The sequence below is a fragment of the Ranitomeya variabilis genome, chromosome 6, assembly GCF_051348905.1.
Source record: "Ranitomeya variabilis isolate aRanVar5 chromosome 6, aRanVar5.hap1, whole genome shotgun sequence".
In the NCBI taxonomy this organism is placed as follows: domain Eukaryota; kingdom Metazoa; phylum Chordata; class Amphibia; order Anura; family Dendrobatidae; genus Ranitomeya; species Ranitomeya variabilis.
The window spans coordinates 39,109,507-39,134,104 of record NC_135237.1 but is presented as its reverse complement, the minus strand read 5'-3'; the positions used below and the strand labels follow the sequence as shown (position 1 = coordinate 39,134,104).

Sequence of the window (24,598 nt, the reverse complement as noted above, 5' to 3'; positions counted from 1 at the left end):
TTTAGACATAGGATGGGACTGGTACAGTGCAGTGGTGGGCACAATGTATTCAGGCTGATAGGTGTAGTATTGGAACAGTTAACATGGTCGGGACCAGCCCTCCAGGGGAGGGGTCAGGGGCAGAAAAAAAGGACAAACACTTTCTGATTAGATTAGATGTGAGAGTTCAGTGTTAGTAAGAAGAAATGCGAAGTTCAAGGGCAATGGGCTGAGGCACAAGAAGTACTTTTCGTTTGGATTGTATGGGATCCTGTGGAACTCCCTGCGGACATTCCATCTATGGAACTAAAGTTGGACTGATTAAGCAGAACCGGGAGTCGCCTGATTTGTGTGCGGATGCTCCTGGATCCAGAATCATGGAGACAGAGGAGGCCTACAGCTGAACCGTAAGTGTACTACAGCACTCACACGGCACATGGAAATTGGGACACAGTTTGTTAGTAGGGGACAGGGCGTGGGAGAACAGCAGCCCCTTGCCCATGACTACCGTCCTGTGCCCCTTACACCCTATCTAGGCTTGCACCAGATCGCTCTTCCTACAGATCGTTCATCCATCAAGATGAAAAGGTTCTCTCCAAGTAAAATATAAGTGATATGTCTTTATTTATTTTATTTTAGGGTGTTACTTTTTTTCTTGCAGGACACACCAGTGATCTGGGTCTCCTGAGCAAGGACATGAGAGCATCCACTGGTAGCAGCAATTCTTTCCTATTAATAATAAATGAACACTTATCAGTAATGGCCTTTACTCAGCATACAAGTTATCAGCTCTTACTGCTGAGCTTATGGAGAGTTCGGCAGTCATAAATTTGAGAAGGTAGTGAATGGAGCATGAAGCTGCAGATTTATATCACTCTGAAGAAAACAAGAATCACTGGCAAGGATAGGAGAACAGGAAAAGCTTAACATAGAGAACATATTTTTGTTGGTAGTGCCTGCACATTTTGGAAAGACCATTTTTCACACGGCTTCTATCACCCCTGACCGTACTGTCGGCACGTGCACATCCCATACATATCAGTGCAGATATTGCAGAGGACACAATATACACTGCTCAAAAAAATAAAGGGAACACTCAAATAACACATCCTAGATCTGAATGAATGAAATATACTCATTGAATACTTTGTTCTGTGCAAAGTTGAATGTGCTGACAACAAGATCACAGAAAAATTATCAATGGAAATCAAATTTATTAACCAATGGAGGCCTGGATTTGGAACGATACTCAAAATCAAAGTGGAAAATCAAATTACAGGCAGGTCCAACTGCAGTGGAAATGCCTCTAAACAAGGAAATCATGCTCAGTAGTGTGTGTGGCCTCCACGTGCGTGTATGACCTCCATACAATGCCTGGGCATGCTCCCGATGAGCTGGCAGATGGTCTCCTGAGGGATCTCCTCCCAGACCTGGACTAAAGCATCCGCCAACTCCTGGACAGTCTCTGGTGCAATGTGATGTTGGTAGACGGAGCAAGACATGATGTCCCAGATGTGATCAATCGGATTCAGGTCTGGAGAACGGGCGGGCCAGTCTATAGCTTAAATGCCTTCATCTTGAAGACACAAAAGAGCATAGTAAAACTAAAAACACTCAGTTTCAAAAAAATCACAGTATTCCGCAAGTGCTAGTTAAAAGATGTTAAAAAAAACCCAGGGTATTTGGTTTATACGGTTTTTGCAAAAAATGTATACTAAGCTGCTCCACCAAACGTCAAGGTATACCCATATAGAGCAGTCCTAACCGCACCAGCATATGGTCTCACAAGGGGTCTGAGGATCTGATCTCGGTACCTATGGCAGTCAAGCTACCTCTGGCGAGCACATGGACGGTTGTGCGGCCCTCCACAGAAATGCCACCCCACACCATTACTGACCCACTGCCAAACCGGTCATGCTGAAGGATGTTGCAGGCAGCCGATCGGTCTCCATGGCATCTCCAGACTCTGTCACGTCTGTCACATGTGCTCAGTGTGAACCTGCTTTTATCTGTGAAGAGCACAGGGCGCCAGTGGTGTATTTGCCAATCTTAGTGTTCTGTGGCAAATGCCTAGCATCCTGCCCGGTGTTGGGCTGTGAGCACAACCCCCATCTGTGGACCTCGGGCACTCACACGGAGTCGGTTTCTAACCGTTTGTGCAGACACAAGCACATTTGTGGCCTGCTGGAGGTCATTCTGCAGGGCTCTGGCAGTGCTCCTCCTGTTCCTCCTTGCACAAAGGCTGAGGTAGCGGTCCTGCTACTGGGTTGTTGCCCTCCTACGGCCCCATGTCTCCTGGTGTACTGCCCTTCTCTACTGGTAGCGCCTCCAGCCTCTGGACACTACACTGACAGACACAGCAAACCTTGCCACAGCTCACATTGATGTGCCATCCTGGATGAGCTGCACTACCTGAGCCACTTGTGTGGGTTGTAGAGTCGTCCGTCTCATGCTACCACGAGTGTGAAAGCACAAAAAACATTCAAAAGTGACCAAAACATCAGCCTGAAAGCATTGGTACTGAGATGTGGTCTGTGGTCCCCACCTGCAGAATCACTCCTTTATAGGGGGTGTCTTGAAAATTGCCAATAATTCCCATCTGTTGTCTATTCCATTTGCACAACAGCATGCGAAATTGATTGTCAATCAGTGTTGCTTCCTAAGTGGACAGTTTGATTTCAAAGAAGTTTTATTTACTTGGAGTTATATTCTGTTGTTTAAATGTTCCCTTTATTTTTTTTGAGCAGTGTATAATTGTTGTTATCCCTCTCAATCGAATGTCCACACAATCATAGGGCCCTACAGCAAAAAAAAACAAAAAAACAACTTAGAATGGGTTTTCTTTGCTCCCTATTAAGCACTGTACTAAAGTATCGCTGCGGCTGGCAGGATGGGGTGACTTCTAGGTCCCCATCCATCCTGAGACTGAAAGGGACTTCAGTACCAAAGATCGGACCTCCCATGGTCATTCTTTCACGGCAGATCATCATTGATTGAGATGGGAATAACATTTTAATAAATTATGTAATTCTGGCTGCCTGCGACCGCCACTAGGGGGAGCTGTTATGATCCGGTGGTAGGATCACCAAACTGACCTGATAGGTAAACCAGAATATTAGGACGAGCTCTGGGGATGTGGAAACTATACTGACCGCAACACTGAACCTATCCAATACACACTAAAGGCAGCCGTGGAGCGTAACCTAAAAACCTAGACGCCTCGTCACAGCCTGAGGAACTAACTACCCCTAGAGAGAAAGCCAAGCCTCACTTGCCTCAGAGAAATGACCCCAAAGTTTAGACAGCCCCCACAAATAATAACGGTGAGTTAAGGGGAAAATACAAATGTAGTAATGAAAAACAGGTTTAAGCAAATGAGGCCCGCTAACACTAAATAGACTGAAGATAGCAAGGGATCTGTACGGTCAGTACAAAAACTATAAAAAACTATCCACGCAGAAAATACAAGAACCCCCACACTGACTCACGATGTGAGGGGCGCACTCTGCACCCCAGAACTTCCAGCAAGCAAAAAATCACATATAAGCAAGCTGGACTGAACTCATCATATAATGAAACATATTTTCAAGAGAAAAATGAGCAAACATGAACTAGCAAGACTTAGCTTCTCCGGATGGAGACAGGTCACAAGGAAGTCCAGAGAGATCAGAACCAGTACTGAATACAACGACAGCAGGCAACAAACAAAGATGCAGGTGGAGTTAAATAGGAACCAGCATAGCAGGAAATGAGGCAGCTGAGCCCATCTCCAGACCCGCAGTATCGCTAAAGGCCACCAGAGGGAGCCCAGACGGAATTCACAACAGGGAGCTAACTGACCATGGATGTGTACAGTGAGTAGTGTACTCAGTGGTAACTCTGTATAAAGCGGGCTCCACCTACTGGTGGCAACAGGTAGTCATTATGATGGTAAGACAGGAAAGCAGTTTAGTGCTAGTCCACTGATGGATCCTATAATATTTACTGCTCATCAGCTCTCTTTGCTTCTGAGTGTGTATCCCTTGTGTATTACATTCAGTGTATGAAGCAATTGTGCTCTTCCAGGAATAAACCATTGCTTCCCTGTCTGCTTATTCTGCATTTTCTGGTTACAATTGATTAGGAGCTGAGTCGCAAGTTCTTGGCAATGGCCAATAAACCGTGTACAGAGCTGTCCTGTTCTGCTCCATACACTATTTACATACGGCTGGCGCCGAAGCCGATACCCAATCTGATCTCGATGACCCCTATACTAAGACTATAATAGGTCTATAATATCAAAGTAGTGGACAATCCCTTTAAAGCTACTATTTAACACTTTCATCTCCCTCGACCACCATGATGGTATAAGTAACTATGTGCCACTTGTTGCAATCTCAACAAGTAAACTTGGCTACAGTAATACTCACTGGTTAAGTTCAACGTCCAAGATGAAGGAAGACCCAAATGCATCTATCTGGAAGCTGACTTGTGCAACGTGGGTGGACTGGAAGAGAGAAGAATAGAACTGGAATTAGTGATTGGAGGAAACAGTACACAATCATTGTCAGTTCTTGGTATTTGTCTGTTTCATTATATTATTTTCGCTCAGTTCAATGTCCTGAATGACCAAAATCAGGAACTATTATTAAAGGGAATGTTTCATGTTAAATGGGTATTCTCAAGTTTAAAGATTATCCCCTCTCTCATGGTAGTGCCGAAGAACAGCCGAGCGAAGCACTTAGTATCTACAGCACTCCCATTAAATGGCATCTGTCAGTAGGAACAACCCTTCTAAGTCATCTACATGGGCATGCAGATCATACAAAGCTAAATAAAATGATACTCTGATATCTGTAATCCGATGTCTTATTAATAAAAATGGGGATTTTTCAGAAATATGTAAATGAGCTGTTAAGATCTATGGGCCGAACATAGATCTCCCCTAGAATCTGCCTCCAGAGATTATTTTAAATGAAAGTCAATTACCATTGTGAGACATGTAGATCAGGAGAGCAGACTGTCAGTCATTACATGTCTCACACTGGTAACACCATCTTTCATTTATAATAAGCTCTGGAGGCAGATTTTCAGGGAGATCTATATCCGGCCTATAGATCTTAACAGCTAATTTACACATTAAGAAAAATGTGGATTTCTCTAGAATAAGACATCAGATCACAGATATCAAGGTATCATTTTATTCGACTCTCTATGACCTGCATGCTCATATAGACGGCTTAGGAAGGTGGATCCTACCGACAGATTCCCTTTAAGAATGAACCATTAAGAATGAATGGCACAACAGCGGGCATAACAGACCACCACTCGATTCACACAAGCCCCATTTCTCGGGATCAGTGGGGGCCCAGCAATTGGATCCCCATAGATTGAAAAGTTTTCCCCTATCCCATTGATTTACTATATAATTGTCTAAGGGGTACTTCCGTCTTTCTGTCTGCAACTTCTGTCACGGAAATCCCGCGTCGCTGATTGGTCTCGCCAGCTGCCTGTCCTGGCTGCCGCGACCAATCAGCGACGGGCACAGTCCGACTGAGAATTAGTCCCTCCCTACTCCCGTCCAGTCAGTGCCCGGCGCCCGCTCCATACTCCCATCCAGTCAGTGCCCGGCGCCCGCTCCATACTCCCGTCCACTCAGTGCCCGGCGCCTGCTCCATACTCCCATCCAGTCAGTGCCCGGCGCCCGCTCCATACTCCCGTCCACTCAGTGCCCGGCGCCCGCTCCATACTCCCGTCCAGTCAGTGCCCGGCGCCCGCTCCATACTCCCCTCCAGTCAGTGCTCACACAGGGTTAATGACAGCGTTAACAGATTGCGTTACATCTAGTATTTTTTATAAGTTGTATATGGTTAACTTTAATTATGCAAATGGTTTTGTTGCATTCCTATTCCTCATGTGTGATATCAAAGAATTTTTTTTTTAGAAATACTACTTTAAAAAGTAATGTGTCAGTGAAAGATAATGTTATCCATACATTTATGCAATCTGTTGCTCCCTAAACTGAAAAAGAGAACCCTGTTTAATTCATATGCAAATGAGGCTGAAGTGCTTTGACCGTGCCAAAGCACTTCCCAAGCCTCTGCCTCCCTGGCTCTATCCCCCGCCTAGCGACACCTCTGCTTGACTGACAGCTCGCTGACTTTATATTCAAGCTGAAGAGCAGTGGGGTTTTCAACATGTCTTATAAATAAAAGTAAAAAAAAAATAAAAATAAAAAAAATATATTTCAATTTTCATCACGCATACTACCAATTTAAATTATAGTCCATTTAATGTAACAAAGTACAAGTAACATACAAGTGGCAAAGTAGTGAGATGTAGCCACCACCCGTATATTCATGGTGCCAAAAAATGCATTTAGTCCACTTCTCGATACAAATATGAAGCGGCAAATAAGGTCAAAAGTTCTAACCTTCTTACATTTTACTGCATTCTTTACTAGGTGACTTACAGAAACAGCGCCACTCAGGCCCGGTGTCTGGTACTGTTATTACAGCTTAGAACAATTCATTTACCAGACCTGGTTCTCCAACGTTCATTTTCCCATTTCATCTACATTTGGATCTTGAAAATTCAAGATTTTGGATGGATTATGACAGTCATACTCACCCGCTGGAATTTTCCCCCATACCTGCCACTCAGCTTGTCTCCACCACCCCAGAAAATACATGTCATAACCAAAAGTCATCTGACTCTTTAGGCCACTGTAGGGTCAGGCAACTGTTGGTCGGGGAGTCATCTCTTCCGGGATCCATGAATGATCAGCAGGTATTGTGCACCCGTCCTATTCTAGTGAGGTAAGTCACCGTCAGAAGCATCGAACAGTAACTTACACACCTCTCCTCATTCAGAACACATGCACACTCAGGTGAACGGAGCATGCATGTATACGTGGCTAGATAGCTATATATACTGTATATATATTACTGACATACGTGTATTTTCTCAAACAACGTATTCATAAGAATTACAACTGGCGCACGCTAGATTATTCCGCAGTTTCACGACAACCAGGAATCAGTCCTATATTTACATCACACTAATCTAATATGGATTATGGCAGGAATGTGAATGCTGCTCACAATATACTGAATTTCTTCCCCTTATAAAACGATGTGCGGGGCATGACTCATTTTGCTTACACATGCACTGCAATCTTGGAAAGCATAAATATATTCATTATTTATTGGGAAACTGCTGAGTGTTGCCGGGACCCCAGCGGCAGCTGGTTTTCAGCAGTAATGTCATTTTGAGGTTGTCCCCGGCCTGTAAACTTGTCCCCTGAGGATAAATATGTCATATATACTGTAGGAATGAGGGATTGCACGAGAATTCCTGCGAGGCAGGGTGACAACACACATTATACGTCGAATATGGCACATTGGGCCTAGTTTCTATAAAGCTGAAGGAAAATATGCTTTTGTTGCCCATAGCAAGAGACCTCTGTAGGGAAACGGGGGGTTGGCGGGTGCCCCAGTCCGCTAGGACCAGGGATCGTCCCGCCTAATGGCCACTCTCCCGTTAAACGTGCGCTTAACGCTACTCAAACAACACAGGGTGAAGGTAAAACAGTGTGGCAATGCTTTATTGAACCACAAAACAGGCAGGTAACACGTAGAACAGACCCAGCACAGTACCCAAGATGGTGCACTTTACAGAGTCTCACCCTTCCACTGACTCGCCAGGATAATGGCAGATGTTACGTCAGAGCTCCCAGGGTCGCTAGTCCACCTATGATACACAGACAGAGAGGAGGTAACGACAAGCGTAGGGAGATGACAGTTCATAGAGTCCATACAAGGTCCACAGCTAGTTGACACGAGAGTCACCTCCTGGCTTATCCGAACATCTCCATGGAACCAGGCGACCAGCGGGTCCCAAACCCGGCTTTCTCCAAATGTGTCCATGGTTCAGCGATGGTCAATGGATCAGGTCTGTATCTTTCCAACTGGAGCCGAAAACCCCTAGGTTGTTTCCTACAGAATCATAGATCCGTGTTCCTCATGATGGTCCCATGATGAATTGGCTGCAGTCCTGTCTCTCGTCCGTTGGGTGTTTTGCAAAATGTGTGGCTGTGTCGCTTTGTGTCCTCGTCTTGCTGTCTCTAAGGGTACCGTCACATTAAGCGACGCTGCAGTGATATAGACAACGATGCCGATCGCTGCAGCGTCGCTGTTTCGTCGTTGTGTGGTCGCTGGAGAGCTGTCACACAGACAGCTCTCCAGCGACCAACGATGCCGAAGTCCCCGGGTAACCAGGGTAAACATCGGGTTACTAAGCGCAGGGCCGCGCTTAGTAACCCGATGTTTACCCTGGTTACCAGTGTAAATGTAAAAAAAACCAAACACTACATACTTACATTCCGGTGTCTGTCACGTTCCCCGGCGTCCGCTTCCCTGCACTGTGTAAGCGCCGGCCGTAAATCAGAGCGGTGACGTCACCGCTGTGCTCTGCTTTACGGCCGGCCGGCGCTGACACAGTGCAGGGAAGCTGATGCCGGGGGACACGACAGACACCGGAATGTAAGTACGGTATGTAGTGTTTGTTTTTTTTTACATTTACAATGGTAACCAGGGTAAACATCGGGTTACTAAGCGTGGCCCTGCACTTAGTAACCCGATGTTTACCCTGGTTACCAGTGAAGACATCGCTGAATCGGTGTCACACACGCCGACTCAGCGATGTCAGCGGGTGATCCAGCGACGAAATAAGGTGCTGGCCTTCTAGCTCTGACCAATGATGTCACAGCAGGATCCAGATCGCTGCTGCGTGTCAAACACAATGATATCACTATCCAGGACGCTGCAACGTCACGGATCGCTATCGTTACTGTTGTTAAGTTGTTCAGTGTGAAGGTACCTTAAGTCTCTTTATACCCCAGGCATGTACCCTAAGGGTACCGTCACACATTGAAATTTTCATCGCTGCGACGGCACGATTCGTGTCGTATGATCATCGCTCCAGCGTCGTAGACTGCGGTCACACGTTGCAATCACGGCGCTGGAGCAATGCCGAAGTCCCCGGGTAACCAGGGTAAACATCGGGTAACTAAGCGCAGGGCCGCGCTTAGTAACCCGATGTTTACCCTGGTTACCAGCGTAAACGTAAAAAAACAAACAGTACATACTCACCCGTCGGTGTCCTTCAGGTCCCTTGCCGTCTGCTTCCTGCTCTGAGTGCAGCCGTACAGTGAGAGCAGAGCGCGGCCCTGCGCTTAGTTACCCGATGTTTACCCTGGTTACAAGCGAAGACATCGCTGGATCGCTGTCACACACAACGATCCAGCGATGTCAGCGGGTGATCAAGCGACGAAAGAAAGTTCCAAACGATCTGCTACGACGTACGATTCTCAGCAGGGTGTCTGATCGCAGTAGCGTGTCAGACACTGCGATATCGTAACGATATCGCTAGAACGTCACGAATCGTAACGTCGTAGCGATGGAAATTTCAATGTGTGACGGTACCCTAACAAGTGTCCTTTCAGTCCCACATCATAGATAAAGGGAAAACAATGGTGATGAGATCAAGTAGCATTACTTGACTATTCAATCTATTTGACCAGTCTTTCCCTCTCTGCCTGGAAGTCAACAAACTGGTTCCATAATACAATGCACAATTAGCATATCAGCAAACATCAATAGTCAAAGATAAGCGCACACTATGCTATATGGTATATCAACTTACAAGTCACTACTACAGACTTAAGGTACCTTCACACGAAACGACTTTGTAACGATATCGCTAGCGATCCGTGACGTTGCAGCGTCCTGGCTAGCGATATCGTTTAGTTTGACACGCAGCAGCGATCAGGATCCTGCTGTGATGTCGCTGGTCGCTGAATAAAGTTCAGAACTTTATTTGGTCGTCCGATCGCCGTGTATCGTTGTGTTTGACAGCAAAAGCAACGATACCAGCGATATTTTACACTGGTAACCAGGGTAAACATCGGGTTACTAAGCGCAGGGCCACGCTTAGTAACCCGATGTTTACCCTGGTTACCAGTGTAAAATGTAAAAAAAACAAACAGTACATACTTACATTCGCATCCCCCGCCGTCTGCTTCCCACACTGACTGAGCGCCGCAAAGTGAAAGTGAAAGCACAGCACAGCGGTGACGTCACCGCTGTGCCCTGCTACTGCCAGCGCTCAGTCAGTCAGTCAGTGCAGGAAGCGGACGCCGGGGGATGCGAATGTAAGTATGTGCTGTTTGTTTTTTTTACATTTTACGCTGGTAACCAGGGTAAACATCGGGTTACTAAGCGCGGCCCTGCGCTTAGCAACCCGATGTTTACCCTGGTTACCCGGGGACCTCGGCATCGTTGGTCGCTGGAGAGCGGTCTGTGTGACAGCTCTCCAGCGATCAAACAGCGACGCTGCAGCGATCGGCATCGTTGTCGCTATCGCTGCAGCGTCGTTTCGTGTGAAGGTACCTTTACACAAACGAAAGTCTGTTTTCTTGACCCAGTAGAAATCAACACTTAAATCCAAAACCTAACCTACAGATAAAAAGTCAATTTTTCATGGTTTGCAAAACATAGTCATCTGGGTAATTAAGATATAATCTGGCTTCTTCACAACCTCTATGTCCACTAATAATGTTTAGGGTCCAAAATTCTGTTCTGATTTATTATTATCTAAATAAAGGAGCTACGTTTTACGAGCACAATAAATTATATAGCTGTCACCAGTAGGGGACCCTAACAATATTTAAGAAGACCTGTCAACAGGCCAAGAGTGTCCAGTTTTTGCACTTATTTTATTACTGCTGATCCCCTGAGTATGCAGTTTTTAACTTTTTTTCGACCCCTTCCCGATGTGGCCAATTTCAGTTTTTGTGCTTTAGCTTTTTCCTCCCTTTCTTCCCCAGAGCCATAACTTTTTAGGTTTCTGTCCATATGGACATATGAGGACTTGTTTTTTTGCAGGACGAGTTGTACTTTAAATGACACCATTCATTTTACCACATAACGTACTGAAAAATGGGAAAATAAAATCCACATGCGGTGAAATTGTATAACAAAAAACGCAATTAGGACATTTTGGGGGGAATTGTTTGTACGATGTACATTTTATGGTAAAAATGACCGCGCTGTAAAAAATCTGCTCATCAGTATGGTTACAGCGATGCCAAACATGTCAACCTTTTTTTTATTATTTTAGTGGTAAAAAAAAAAAAATCAGAAGTTTGAGAAAAAAAGTTTTTTGGGTTTGTGTCAACATTTTCCAAGACCCATAACATTTTAATTTTTTGGTTGATGGAGCTGTGTGGCTTATTTTTTTGCGGGGTGAGACGATGATTTTACTGATACCATTTTGGGATAGAACATTTTGATCGCATGTTACAGCATTTTTTGTTATATTGCAGTGACCCAAAAAACTTAATTTTGGTGTTCTTGATTTTTTTCCGTTTATGATGTTTACTAATCAGGTTAATTTTTTAATGATTATACTGACTTTTCTGAACGCGTCAATGCCACATACAGGTCCTTCTCAAAAAATTAGCATATAGTGTTAAATTTCATTATTTACCATAATGTAATGATTACAATTAAACTTTCATATATTATAGATTCATTATCCACCAACTGAAATTTGTCAGGTCTTTTATTGTTTTAATACTGATGATTTTGGCATACAACTCCTGAAAACCCAAAAAACCTGTCTCAATAAATTAGCATATTTCACCCGTCCAATCAAATAAAAGTGTTTTTTAATAACAAACAAAAAAACATCAAATAATAATGTTCAGTTATGCACTCAATACTTGGTCGGGAATCCTTTGGCAGAAATGACTGCTTCAATGCGGCGTGGCATGGAGGCAATCAGCCTGTGACACTGCTGAGATGTTATGGAGGCCCAGGATGCTTCAATAGCGGCCTTAAGCTCATCCAGAGTGTTGGGTCTTGCGTCTCTCAACTTTCTCTTCACAATATCCCACAGATTCTCTATGGGGTTCAGGTCAGGAGAGTTGGCAGGCCAATTGAGCACAGTAATACCATGGTCAGTAAACCATTTACCAGTGGTTTTGGCACTGTGAGCAGGTGCCAGGTCGTGCTGGAAAATGAAATCTTCATCTCCATAAAGCATTGACCCTGCCCTTGATGAAACACAGTGAACCAACACCAGCAGCTGACATGGCACCCCACACCATCACTGACTGTGGGTACTTGACACTGGACTTCAGGCATTTTGGCATTTCCTTCTCCCCAGTCTTCCTCCAGACTCTGGCACCTTGATTTCCGAATGACATGCAAAATTTGCTTTCATCAGAAAAAAGTACTTGGCACCACTTAGCAACAGTCCAGTGCTGCTTCTCTGTAGCCCAGGTCAGGCGCTTCTGCCGCTGTTTATGGTTCAAAAGTGGCTTTACCTGGGGAATGCGGCACCTGTAGCCCATTTCCTGCACACGCCTGTGCACGGTGGCTCTGGATGTTTCCACACCAGACTCAGTCCACTGCTTCCTCAGGTTCCCCAAGGTCTGGAATCGGTCCTTCTCCACAATCTTCCTCAGGGTCCGGTCACCTCTTCTCGTTGTACAGCGTTTTCTGCCACATTGTTTCCTTCCAACAGACTTACCATTGAGGTGCCTTGATACAGCACTCTGGGAACAGCCTATTTGTTGAGAAATTTCTTTCTGGGTCTTACCCTCTTGCTTGAGGGTGTCAATGATGGCCTTCTTGACATCTGTCAGGTCGCTAGTCTTACCCATGATGGGGGTTTTGAGTAATGAACCAGGCAGGGAGTTTTTAAAAGCCTCAGGTATCTTTTGCATGTGTTTAGAGTTAATTAGTTGATTCAGAAGATTAGGGTAATAGGTCGTTTAGAGAACCTTTTCTTGATATGCTAATTTATTGAGACAGGTTTTTGGGGTTTTCAGGAGTTGTATGCCAAAATCATCAGTATTAAAACAATAAAAGACCTGACAAATTTCAGTTGGTGGATAATGAATCTATAATATATGAAAGTTTAATTGTAATCATTACATTATGGTAAATAATGAAATTTAACACTATATGCTAATTTTTTGAGAAGGACCTGTATGTGTATTGTTTTTTTTCAGCTTTTCACTGTATTTGTTAGTCTTCTTAGGGGATTTAAAGCTTTGATCATCTGATCGCTTGTGCTGTATGCAACAATACTACAGTATTGCTGCATATAGTGAAAATCACGGTCTCCTTTGAAGCCCGAACACAGGCTTCATTTCAAGGGAGCTCTGTAATGAAAAGCATGGAGGTCTTCAACAGACCCCCGGCTCATAGCAACCCATCAGCGACCCAGGAGCACGCCACGAGCACACCGATGGGCGCATGGAATGACACACACCCCTGCTAGTGTGTTGTTAATGTTGTTAATGCTACTTTCAGTGTTCGACAGCGGCATTTAACATTTTAGCAATCGAGGGCGGCACTTCGCGGTACCTGCGATTGTTAGAGGGAGGTCCTGACTGTAACACACAGCCATGATCTACCGGGCATTGGGCAAGCTCACCCCATGAGCCCACTTCATACGCTATCAACTTGCACCATACATGTACGGCGGATATCGGTAAAGGGTTAAATGCCGCCTAACAGTCCCGAGGGAAAAAAAATCTCCACCTCGGATTCACCACTATGTAGATCCAAAGTAGGATCAACACAGAGTTCTCCAAAGTGAGCTGCACACCTTATTGGATTATACAAGACACAGAGGGGAGTTGCCTAAAGAATTGATTCCTTGAGAATTTTAACATGCAGTTCTTACTGAGTGAAGGTGAGCGTAACTACAACTAAAAGATTGTTTTTTTACTGTTGGTAAAACGTTTTACGCTCAGAGGAAGCGCCACACTTGTCTCTTTTTTTCCCTCTTTCCCTAAACCAGGGTATTTCTGAAGGCCTTACAGCCCCGGAGATATGAGCCTTTTCAGTTAGTGAAAATTTTTCTCCAAGGGGGCGGTGTTCACAGGATTTTCTGGGGGTAGATCCTTAGACTGCTCTTCAGAATTGTCCTATAAGCACTGCCCTTGTAAAGACCATAAAATTAGCAGCATATAAATAGGCCCATATCTCTGCAACCGTATGACAGATTGTAGCAAAATTCAAAATGTAATTTACTGCACACACTTGACCTGTTGCAATGTCCCCTTTAAATGTATACAATATTGAACTCAATGGGGGTTGAGTAAATGAGATCCCCATAGTGGCGGCTGCAGGTAGTGGCATCACAGCAAGCAATAAAAACGTTCAGTACTGGTTACAGCAGTTGTCCAGGACTTAGATATATAAAGTCTGACACCTATCATTTAGCTGTTATCACTAGTGTGTCAAGTCCTCCTGGGAGATCTGGGGTTAGGCAATAAGTACTGTGAATCACAGGTCTTCCATTTTGCCTGGTTTTTTTTTGTTCCTCATATTAAATGGAGTTCGTTTCCTTTGGAGCTGAAGAGGTTAACGACTCTTTGTATGCTGGTTAGAGACATGAAGCTCCATCTCACAGCTGCTCCTGACCTGCACATTTTCTCTCTATAAAACCTGGCCAGGCCTTCTCATCCCTGCCTGTGAGAGTATGTGCACATGATCAGTAACTGGCAGCACTTTAGACACACACAGCGCATTTCCACTGCGTCCAAAGCACTGCTGGCTATTGAACGCAGGTGATTCCACATGTGTTTCTTAAACCGTGAGGATTCACCACATCCAATACATTGTACGGGTCAAATTTATCTTGCGGAGGCTCGCGTCTCCGCAAGATTAACAGACATGCTGCTTGCTCTAGTTGTTGCGCTGAAGTTGGAGTTAGTAGTTGCTGCTGGAGATTGTTGTCTGCCGTTTTTGGGTGTATGCTTTTTCCATTATCATATTCCTATTAGGGTTGTACATTCCTATCCTTCCCTTTATTCCTGTCTACCCTTGGTGATTGTTTTTATATGCAAGTTGCTTTTTGTTATCCATGTATGTCTTACGAGTATATACACTAACATTTCTGTCCCAGGCCTCCTGGGAGAGGGAACAGCTTAGGACATTAACAGGAGCATAGTAAGGTCGGAGACTCGGGCCTCTCAACCTTTAATTGTACCCCTGGGACAGGGATAATTAGGGTCCCAGTTCCAGGGACAGTTTGAGGCACCCCCTTTCTTACCAAAGACCGTGACAGCTGCATGCGGCCCCCCGCTGTGGCTGTTCGTAAGAGAGTCAGAGTGTGGAGTATTCAATAGGAGCTGACCTGCAAAACCAGAGAACGACCACGACCACCGTGGGAGCTGCAACCGATTGGTAAGAATGACAGGTGTCAGACCCCCACTGATCTGATGTTGATGACCTATCCAGGACAACCACTTTAATTATCTCTATGTGTTTCAGGAGGAGAACATTAGTTCTAACAACACACAGCAGATGCCACCAAGTAAATTCTGCAGCACCCACAAGAGAGGACCTATTTACTGACGCCTCCGTTCAGCTTTTTTAACTTTTCCCACTCTTGGCACTGAGTAAACCGCAGCAGCTAATTAAATCAGGTTTTGGATAATTGACTTTTAGAACACTTTATCTAAGAATATGACAGGATATGGTGAATTAATAAGAAGTACATCTGAAAATGTGAGCAGTAACCCTTAAAAGGGATTGTCAAGTTTAGAAAACTCACTTAAAAATAACATATAATGGATTTTAATTGAGAGTGGGGAGTGGCCCTTTTTAGGATTCTCATTTCTTGGCTAGTGGGTAGAGCAGAGATAGAGACAAAATGAAAATACACCCTGCAGTAAGTAAATAGTAATAATACATAGAAATAACATAGGGTACTTAGTAAACACTATTTTTGATAAAAGAAGAAAAAACAAAATCCAACCCACCGCGACAAGGTGTACCCTAATCAGGATGGTCCTATCCTCCAATATTGGAACCTCACCTTGTGTCAGACAACTTCAATGTAGATGGGGCTGAGCAGGACAGGGGCCTGGCACAAAGTAAGGTTTTAATACTAGAGACAGGATAGGACCGTCCTGATTGGGTACACCTTGTCACGGTCGGATGGCTTTTACGCTTTTTTTAAATCAAAACAGTGTTAACTAAGCACCCTATGTTGTTTATATGTATTATTACTATTCACTTACTGGAGGGGGTATGCTCATTTTGTTTGCATTTCAGGTTTTATCTGTTAAATGAACAGTGTGAACATGCTCCTACACTTTGCATGTATACCAACTTATGCTCCGGCTCATTTCTTTGGTTTTGCTGTAGTTTCTTGTACTCTGTGCAAACAGGGGCGTGGCTCCACCTTTTCTGAGCAAGGCATGTCATCTATATAGCTTCCCATGGGCAGGTGTCTGAACCAGTCGGGCCTCGATCCTGCTCTGCCCCATCTACATTGAGATCATCTGATACAAGGTGAAGTTTTAACATTAGAAGGGGTTAGGACAGTCACGATTGGGGTACACCTTGTCGCAGTGAGATGGCTTTTACGCTTTTTTGATCAAAAATAGTGTTTACCAAGTACCCAATGTTATTTATTTTACGACCTGACAACCTCTTTAAGTGCAGGATAAAATCTAGACTCATATAAGCACTAATGAAAATATCAGCACTATGGATACACACAGACCTCACATCCAGCCTGTATTACTGAAAGAGACACTCTCACAAGAACTTGGAAAAGGCTGCAAACAGAATATCAGGGTGTGTGAAAATAAAAAAAAAAAATAAAAAAAATTACAGACTGAAATTTCATTACCAAATGGTAACTACTAACAGGTAAAAATCATTTTCTCATCTCACTTTTAGTACTGCGCTAGACCTTTTGTGGCCCTCAGACTTTAGACCAGGGTGGGAGTTATCGTTATAACAGAAGATGGGTGGTGCGTGCAAAATCTTAGTTTTATTGATTGGTGTGGTAGGAAACGTATTGTAAATATATCCCTCTACCATTGATTACTCTTTTAGACTTTTTTTTAATAACATAATCTAATATATAAAGCTGAATGTGTGTATGTATGTCCGGGATTGGCATCTGAACCGTCCCAGCTAAAGCCACAAAATTTTGCACAGTCACACGTCTGGACCCCGAGAGCGTCATAGGCTATGTTGTAAGGTGAAATTTTAACCCCGCGCTTTCCAATTCACCAAACAATTTTGCCCCTATCTACATAATGGGGAAAAAGTGAAAGGAAAAGTGCTACAGGCACAAAATTTTGCACAGTCACACATCTGGACCCCGAGAGCGTCATAGGCTATGTTGTGAGGTGAAATTTTAACCCCGGGCTTTCCAATTCACCAAACAATTTTGCCCCTATCTACATAATGGGGAAAAAGTGAAAGGAAAAGTGTTGGAGGCGTCGCAGCTACAGGCACAAAATTTTGCACAGTCACACGTCTGGACCCCGAGAGCGTCATAGGCTATGTTGTGAGGTGAAATTTTAACCCCGCGCTTTCCAATTCACCAAACAATTTTGCCCCCATCTACATAATGGGGAAAAAATGAAAGGAAAAGTGTTGGAGGCAAATTAACAGCTGCCAGATGTGAACAAGGGGGACTTAAAGAATGAGAGCGATGGCGCCAAAGAGTATATACTGTACAGTTGCTAAGGTGGGGCCCCGACATGGGATAATCACCGCACCACCACGGGGATATGAACACACACACAAAATGCGCCACACACTACCACGTGCTCGAACACATATATCACCCTCAGCGCACATTTCACCACACATACACCAACCTCGCCACATAAAAGTCGAAACACAAAAGTCGCCGCTCAAAACTCGCCACGCGCAAAACTCTCCACATGCAAAACTCACCTCATGGAAAACTCGCCACACGCAAAACTTGCACACGCGGAAAAATTGCCACATGCACAAAAGTTGCAACACATGCAAAAGTTGCCTCACACAAAACTTGCACATACTCAAAAGGCACCACACATAAAACTCGCCACGCGCAAAACTCGCCATGCGCAAAACTTGCTGCACACAACTTGCTACACTAACCTGTCACATGCAACTCGACACACAAAAAGTTGCTACACGCATGTCGCCACACAAAACTCATCTCACAAAAGTCGCTACATGCATGTCGCCACACGCAACTCAACACACACAACTTGACACACGAAACTCGCCCTAAAACACACACAAGTCTGGTATTATCCTTCAAAAATAAAAATCTGATTAGTAAGCTGATAAACTACAAGAGCAACAAATGTACCATATAGGAATCCGGCAGCTGTCAGTCACATGACCAGTCTATTATGTGTATGTGTGAGCTAATATATACTGCCAGGGGCTGGGCTTACTGTTGGCTGGGGATTTATCAGGCTGCCAATTTAGCTTACAAATACTGAGGTAAAAATACTGACCAAATAACGTGTGAATGAGGTCTAATACAGGAGGAGATGACATACAGATATATACTATATACAGGAGGAGATGACACACAGGCATATACTATTTACAGGGGAGATGACACACAGGTATATACTATATACAGGAGGAGATGACACACAGGTATATACTATTTACGGGGGGGATGACACACAGGTATATACTATATGCAGGAGGAGATGACACACAGATATATACTATATACAGGAGAGATGACACAGGTATATACTATATAGAGGAGGAGATGACATACAGGTACATACTACATACAGCAGGAGATGACATACAGGTATATACTATATACAGAAGGAGATGACACACAGATATATACTATATACAGGAGCAGATTACCTACAGGTATATAGTATATACAGGAGGAGATGACATACAGGTATATGCTATGTATAGGAGGAGATGACATACAGGTATATACTATATACAGGAGGAGATGACACACAGATATATACTATATATAGGTGAGATGACACACAGGTATATACTATATACAGGAAGAGATTATATACTATATATAGGAGGAGATGACATACAGGTATATACTATATACAGGGGAGATGACACACAGCAGGTATATACTATATACAGGGGAGATGACATACAGGTATATACTATATACAGGAGATGACATACAGGTGTATACTATATATAAGGGAGATGACAAACATGTATATACTGAGGTGAAAATGAGAGGTGTGAGGTGAAAATGAAAAGGTGTGAGTGCAAAATGAGAGGAGTGAGGGAAAATAGTGGAGTGATCGGAAAATGACAGATGTGAGGTCGAAATGACAAGTGTTAGGGGGGAATGGGAGGAGTGAGGGGGAAAATAAGAGGAGTGAGGGGGAAAATGAGAGATGTGAGGGGGAAAATGAAAGATGTGATGGGGAAAATGAGAGGCGTGATGGGAAAATAAGAGAAGTGAGGTGCTATAACTAACCACAGATATTTACTATGCCCAGGCAACGCCGGGCTCTTCAGCTAGCTTAGATTTACAATCTCCATGCTTTTCTCATGGTCAACTTTATGTGGCCTGTTCAAGAGTTGGAACAGCCAAAAATCTGTTTGTCTTTGCACCTGAAGGAAAAACTAAGAATGTCGTTTATCAAAAGGCTCTCGAATAAGTAGTAGAAGATTACTTCACATTACTTGGCCAATTTAGTTAAATCTGTGTGGAATATCTCTGGTGTTGAAATATATGTTGTAAAATGCTTCTATTAGCTTAGTTTTTGCCTTTTAATAATTACATTTCTATCTATTTGTTTTGTGTTTTTTTTGTGCAGAATAAATTTTTGTTAACACATTCTATTTTGCTAACAGCAGTTATTACCCCGGGCGAAGCCGGGTAGTACAGCTAGTATCACCATATAATGGCAAAATAGTATCTACCGTATTTATATAATTGCCTTGTAATGTTTTCATTTCCTGTTCTGTCCAGAATTTCAAGGGGAGGAAGTTCAGGGACCGCCATATTGGGACACCCAAGCGATGGCTGTCAATATGGAAACTGCTTCTGGTACCAACCTATTGGGCGGTACCACCAGCGGAAAACCGTCGCACCACACACACACACTCTATACGACGTACGCACCACACACTCTATACGCCGTACGCGCAACACACACACACATGCAGCCTCTTGCACGGTACAACCAGCGAAACACCGTCGCAATCACGCCACCGGTATCAGCCGAATGATTCACTGACTGCTGCCATCTATGTACAGGATGAGCGCATACGCAGTTTTAATGTGACCGCGCTATCTGTCTGCACAAAGATGGCGGCGGTCTGATTTACTGCGCCTGCGCCAGTTACGCGCAGGTGCAGTGAATCATGGGGCTGGTCCCGGAGGCAGATGCGTGACATATTTACAGGCAGAGGAAGCCGGTCACATTAAAGGGGTTTTCCCACGAATGAAAGTTCATTTTAAAAATTGTCTGAGTCTGACCGTGTACAGAGCATACCACATCTCCTGGGCAGGGGAGGAAGCAAAAGACAATACTGACATTACAGCAGGGGATCACAGTGGATTCATTTTGTGAGGTAAAATATGTCACTGACTGTTTTTAAAAAATATTTTACCTCACAAAATGTGTCCTCCGCGATCTCCTGCTGTAATGTCAGTATTGTTTTTGAGGGGAGGACACAGCACAGGAAGGAGAGAGACGGGGGATAGCACATGGGGTAGACAGGTCAAAGAAGATAGCACAGACGGGAGAAGTCAGCACATGGGGAAAGAGAGAGTGGATAGGTGGGTGAGCACATGGGGAGAGATTCTCAACCCAGCAAAGCCAGCCCCATCGCGACATTACCGCCCTCCCGATGCGATCTAGTCGATATATAAAGCCCCCAAAAGACCACCATACAGTAGAACCCAAATATTATTTTAATATACAAATAAGCCAAATGTAATACCGCCATTTATTGCAAACGAATATCTCACCACACCACTGAATAATATTGTCTCCCTCTCAGGAATGGCCCCTCTAGGTAAATAGCGGCCTCCTGTCCTCCCCATCATATCAGGTTTATGCATCTCTGTAATATTATCATCTCTATGGAGGGTTAGGCTTTTTGCTCCACACTCTGTCCTTGATCCACCTTCCTGTAGATATGAATAATGCAATAAAGTCTATAACTGAATGCAAGGAGCTCACAGCAGCACAAGGCTCTCTCCTTGTCTTATATACGAGCACATATTCAATATTCTGTTACATGAAAATCTGACAACATTCTGACACCTAGGAGGAGGAGGTGTCAGAGTCAGACTCGCATTGTATCCACAGACTGCGAGTCCTCATAACTTAATATTTCCTAAAGAGCTTGTACAGTTCAGAAAACACATTTTCATAAACCCTTTTAGGGAATCTGGAGTTAATAGAAGGAAAGAGGGTAATTTTGTTCAGGACCCTCATTTCTTGGAAAAAAAAAGGGAGAGTGCCTACAAAGAGCACCTCTCACTTTGGCGTATCTGCCCTATCCAGCATTACAGAGTCTAGTCTACAAAGTTCAATGAACATTGTGTATTGCTTAATTTCCCCTGTGGTGGTGATTGAGGGAAACTGAATGGTTAGGGTAAGGTTTCTGCACAGATTAAAGTTGATTGCTGGAGTGCCAAGCTTATTAACTCTGTTCCAGGAAAGGCCGCACTGGGCCCCTGGCCCTCAAGGGAGGCCAGCATGACGGGGTCACGGGGGAATGCAGAGCCCGGGGCGGTGGAGGACAAGTCGGGGTTAAAAATCTCGGAGTAGGATTATTTTTAATTTGAAAAGGGGGGGGGGGGGGTGGTCCGGAGGATACAGGGAGGAGCGAGTGAGGTGGAGCATAGTGAAGGGGATTGCGGGAAACTGCCAATTTGCCCCATTAACTGCCGAGCTCACCTCACTGGTCCTAGTGCTGACAGAAGCTCCCACCCACCCTCCCTCTTTTTTGTTTTTTTGTTTATTCTCACTTGTAGTTAGGGTGCTTTGTTTTGTTTTGAGGAACAAATAATTTTGTCATAGCAGTAAGGCGGGGGAGGGAGGTCCTCGAAGTTGGTGGAATGGGGGGAATGGCGGATTGTAGGGGGGGGGATCTCTAGTGGTCCTGGACTCCCCCGGAGTGGATTGCGAATGGATGTGGTTGATCAGTCCGTGGAGGGGCTGATTAAAGGATTTGGTAATTGGTTGGTTTGGCCGGGTGGGTCATTATCTGCCTCCGAGCTGGTGCATAACGGCTGGAGGCAAGACTAAGCCTGGAGGCCAAGGTACATAATTTGAATATCTGCAAGGTTTACTTTGAGGCTTCGAGGACCACCACTCCCTGGGGGGATATTGTTTACTTGTTGTATTTGATGTTTAATAAAAGGCTGCTGTGGACATTTAATCCAAATGTGGTGTAATGTCTTTATTTGGAATTAGGTTTATAATAGGGTAATTTGTATTCTAGTTCAAAAGAAAAATCATTAGGTATTTAAGGGTGGGCAATTTAGGTTGGCAAAGGCGGTCATGAGTCACGTGTACCCCTCACGTCATGAAGTATTATGTAATAGTCCATCCATGTCTGGTACGGTTATATGGAGCAGGCATTACAAAGCCAGAAACCGCCTATAACAGCAGCAACCAGAGTTAGCTCCTATCACTGCCATTTATAGAAGCACTAGTGATCAGCGAATGTGCTCGGATAAGGTGTTATCCGTGCATGCTCATGTACTAACCAAGTGTCTTTGGCGTGCTTGAATTATATGTTTAAGCCCGATCCTGCATGTCTCATGGTTGTTTGACAGCCACAACATCTGCATGTGTTGCAGCTCTTGAACAGCGTTGGGGACTGGAACAAATTATTCAAGCACGCTGAAGACACTTGGTTAGCACATGAGCATGCTCAGATTACACCTTATCCGAGCACGTTCACTCATCACTAAGAAGCTCTCCTCCCATCAAAGTTTTCATCCTCTTAATATATGGCTGTCATCTTATTATATAGCACTGTGTACTTACAATTGCTCATTTTGCCTTTCTACACAGCTAATTATTCTCTTTTCTCTGCTCTATGTAGAAACAGGAAGCCTCTTTTCACTGCATAAATCATTCCCCTCTTCAACTCCTGACCCAACTCCTCCGTCCCCGCCATTATCTTTCACAGTAATGACTCATGCAGAAAAAATTGACCTCCTGTTTCTACATAAGAGCTTAGAAGGATTTGGCTAGTCGGTTTTAATCACATGATGTTGTAGATCTAATTGAGAAGAGAATTGCTGGGTAGAAAGGTAAAATGAGCAATTGTAAATACACGGTGCTATGTAAAGACTGCAATGTAATAAGATGATAAAATTCTTGATGGGAGGAGGGCTTCTTTAACTGTAGCTGTTGATCTCTGATAGCAGCATTTAATTGGTTGCAACTGGTCTGTGTGCCCGTTACATTACCCCTCCCTCCATGATGAGATTGACTCCATATTTGTAATCCAGTGAAGGCCAGGAGATTTTTTTTTTTTTGTATTTTTATACACACTGTAACGTGACGGGGTGAATTATTCTGAGACTGCGGTATTCAGTAAAGATCACAATTAGTGCGGAATTTGGAGAAACCAATTTTTACATTAGTTGAGTTCAGCAAAAAGTTTGTATATTTTGGTAATAACCCGAATTTGCAATGGTGGGTGAACAATTTTAATTGCGCCTGTATGATGTGGAGAGTTACCTTACAATCATTGTTATAGATTCCTCATAGTATCCATCAGTCAGTCAAGAAATATGTAAAAATACCTTTGGTTAAAAAATGCCCTTACTTGGAGGATAGCATGCAATCATTATACAATGAATTAATGGAGGCTTAAAATATTAAAAGCTGTAGTAAGTAACATGGTAACTGCTAATAAACTTCCTGGTCAATAAAGTGTCCAGTCATCAAACTCACAAATGTTTAAGTCAAAGAAAATTTACCGCACATTGCTGACGCCACAAAAATACCGTCCATCACGAGCCACACGAATAAGTGAATAATGCTGGGTTCTGCACCTTTGGTAAATGATTGCGTCCTCTAAGTGTCCTTAAATTGATAGTGTTTTTGATGATAAGTAAAATGCATGTTGAGCAAATGTGCTCACAAGGCAGGATTTGTTTTTAATAACGCCAATTTCAATATTTGTAATTTTTTTTATGTTAAATTTATATAAAGAAGGTAGAAACTCCTAACTTAAATTGAGTGTTTCATCACTAAATTAGCTACTTTTTAAATCAAGTTTTTAAATTAATTGTATGTTTTTTCATTTTGTTTTTTTTCCATCTATTTTTTTGTAGTTAGATCAGAAATCTTGCATTTTCACAATGGCCTAACAGTAGGCTTATGTATTTGGTCAGTGTGGAGACACGGTGGGGTCAGCGGGTGCTCTAGTCCGCTATCCCGAAACCACATGGACCAGGGCTCATCCCAACAAATACCTGCTTTCCTTTTACTGTGGGCATAATACTACTCAGACAACACAGGTAAAAACAGAGTGCCAATACTTTAATGAACCACAAAACAGGCAAATAACACATAGAACAGTCCCAGCAAAAGATGCAAGATGGTGAAAAATTACAGAGTCTCACCTTTCTGCTGACTCGCCGAGATAAGAGCAGCTGTAACTTCAGAGTTTCCAGGGCCGACTACCCCTACTTGTGGCACGCACAGAGAGGAGGTAAAGACAAGCTTAGGAAGCTGACAGTCCATTGAGGCACAAGGCTAAGTGACCGGAGGGTCATAATATGGCTTTTCTGAACATCTCCATGGAGACAG

The 24,598-nt window shown here is 43.7% G+C and overlaps 1 protein-coding gene across 7 annotated transcripts in view; it reads right to left on the bottom strand.

Annotated features, from left to right (window-relative positions):
* The window catches only part of ADAM22 (ADAM metallopeptidase domain 22), a 329,143-nt gene that overhangs the window by 272,024 nt on the left and 32,521 nt on the right, over positions 1–24,598 (bottom strand). For all 7 annotated transcript variants that reach the window (XM_077268285.1, XM_077268287.1, XM_077268289.1 and 4 more), the window contains exon 3: positions 4,389–4,465. In XM_077268285.1, the coding sequence (XP_077124400.1) occupies positions 4,389–4,465 (77 nt within the window). The remainder of the gene's footprint in view (positions 1–4,388; positions 4,466–24,598) is intronic.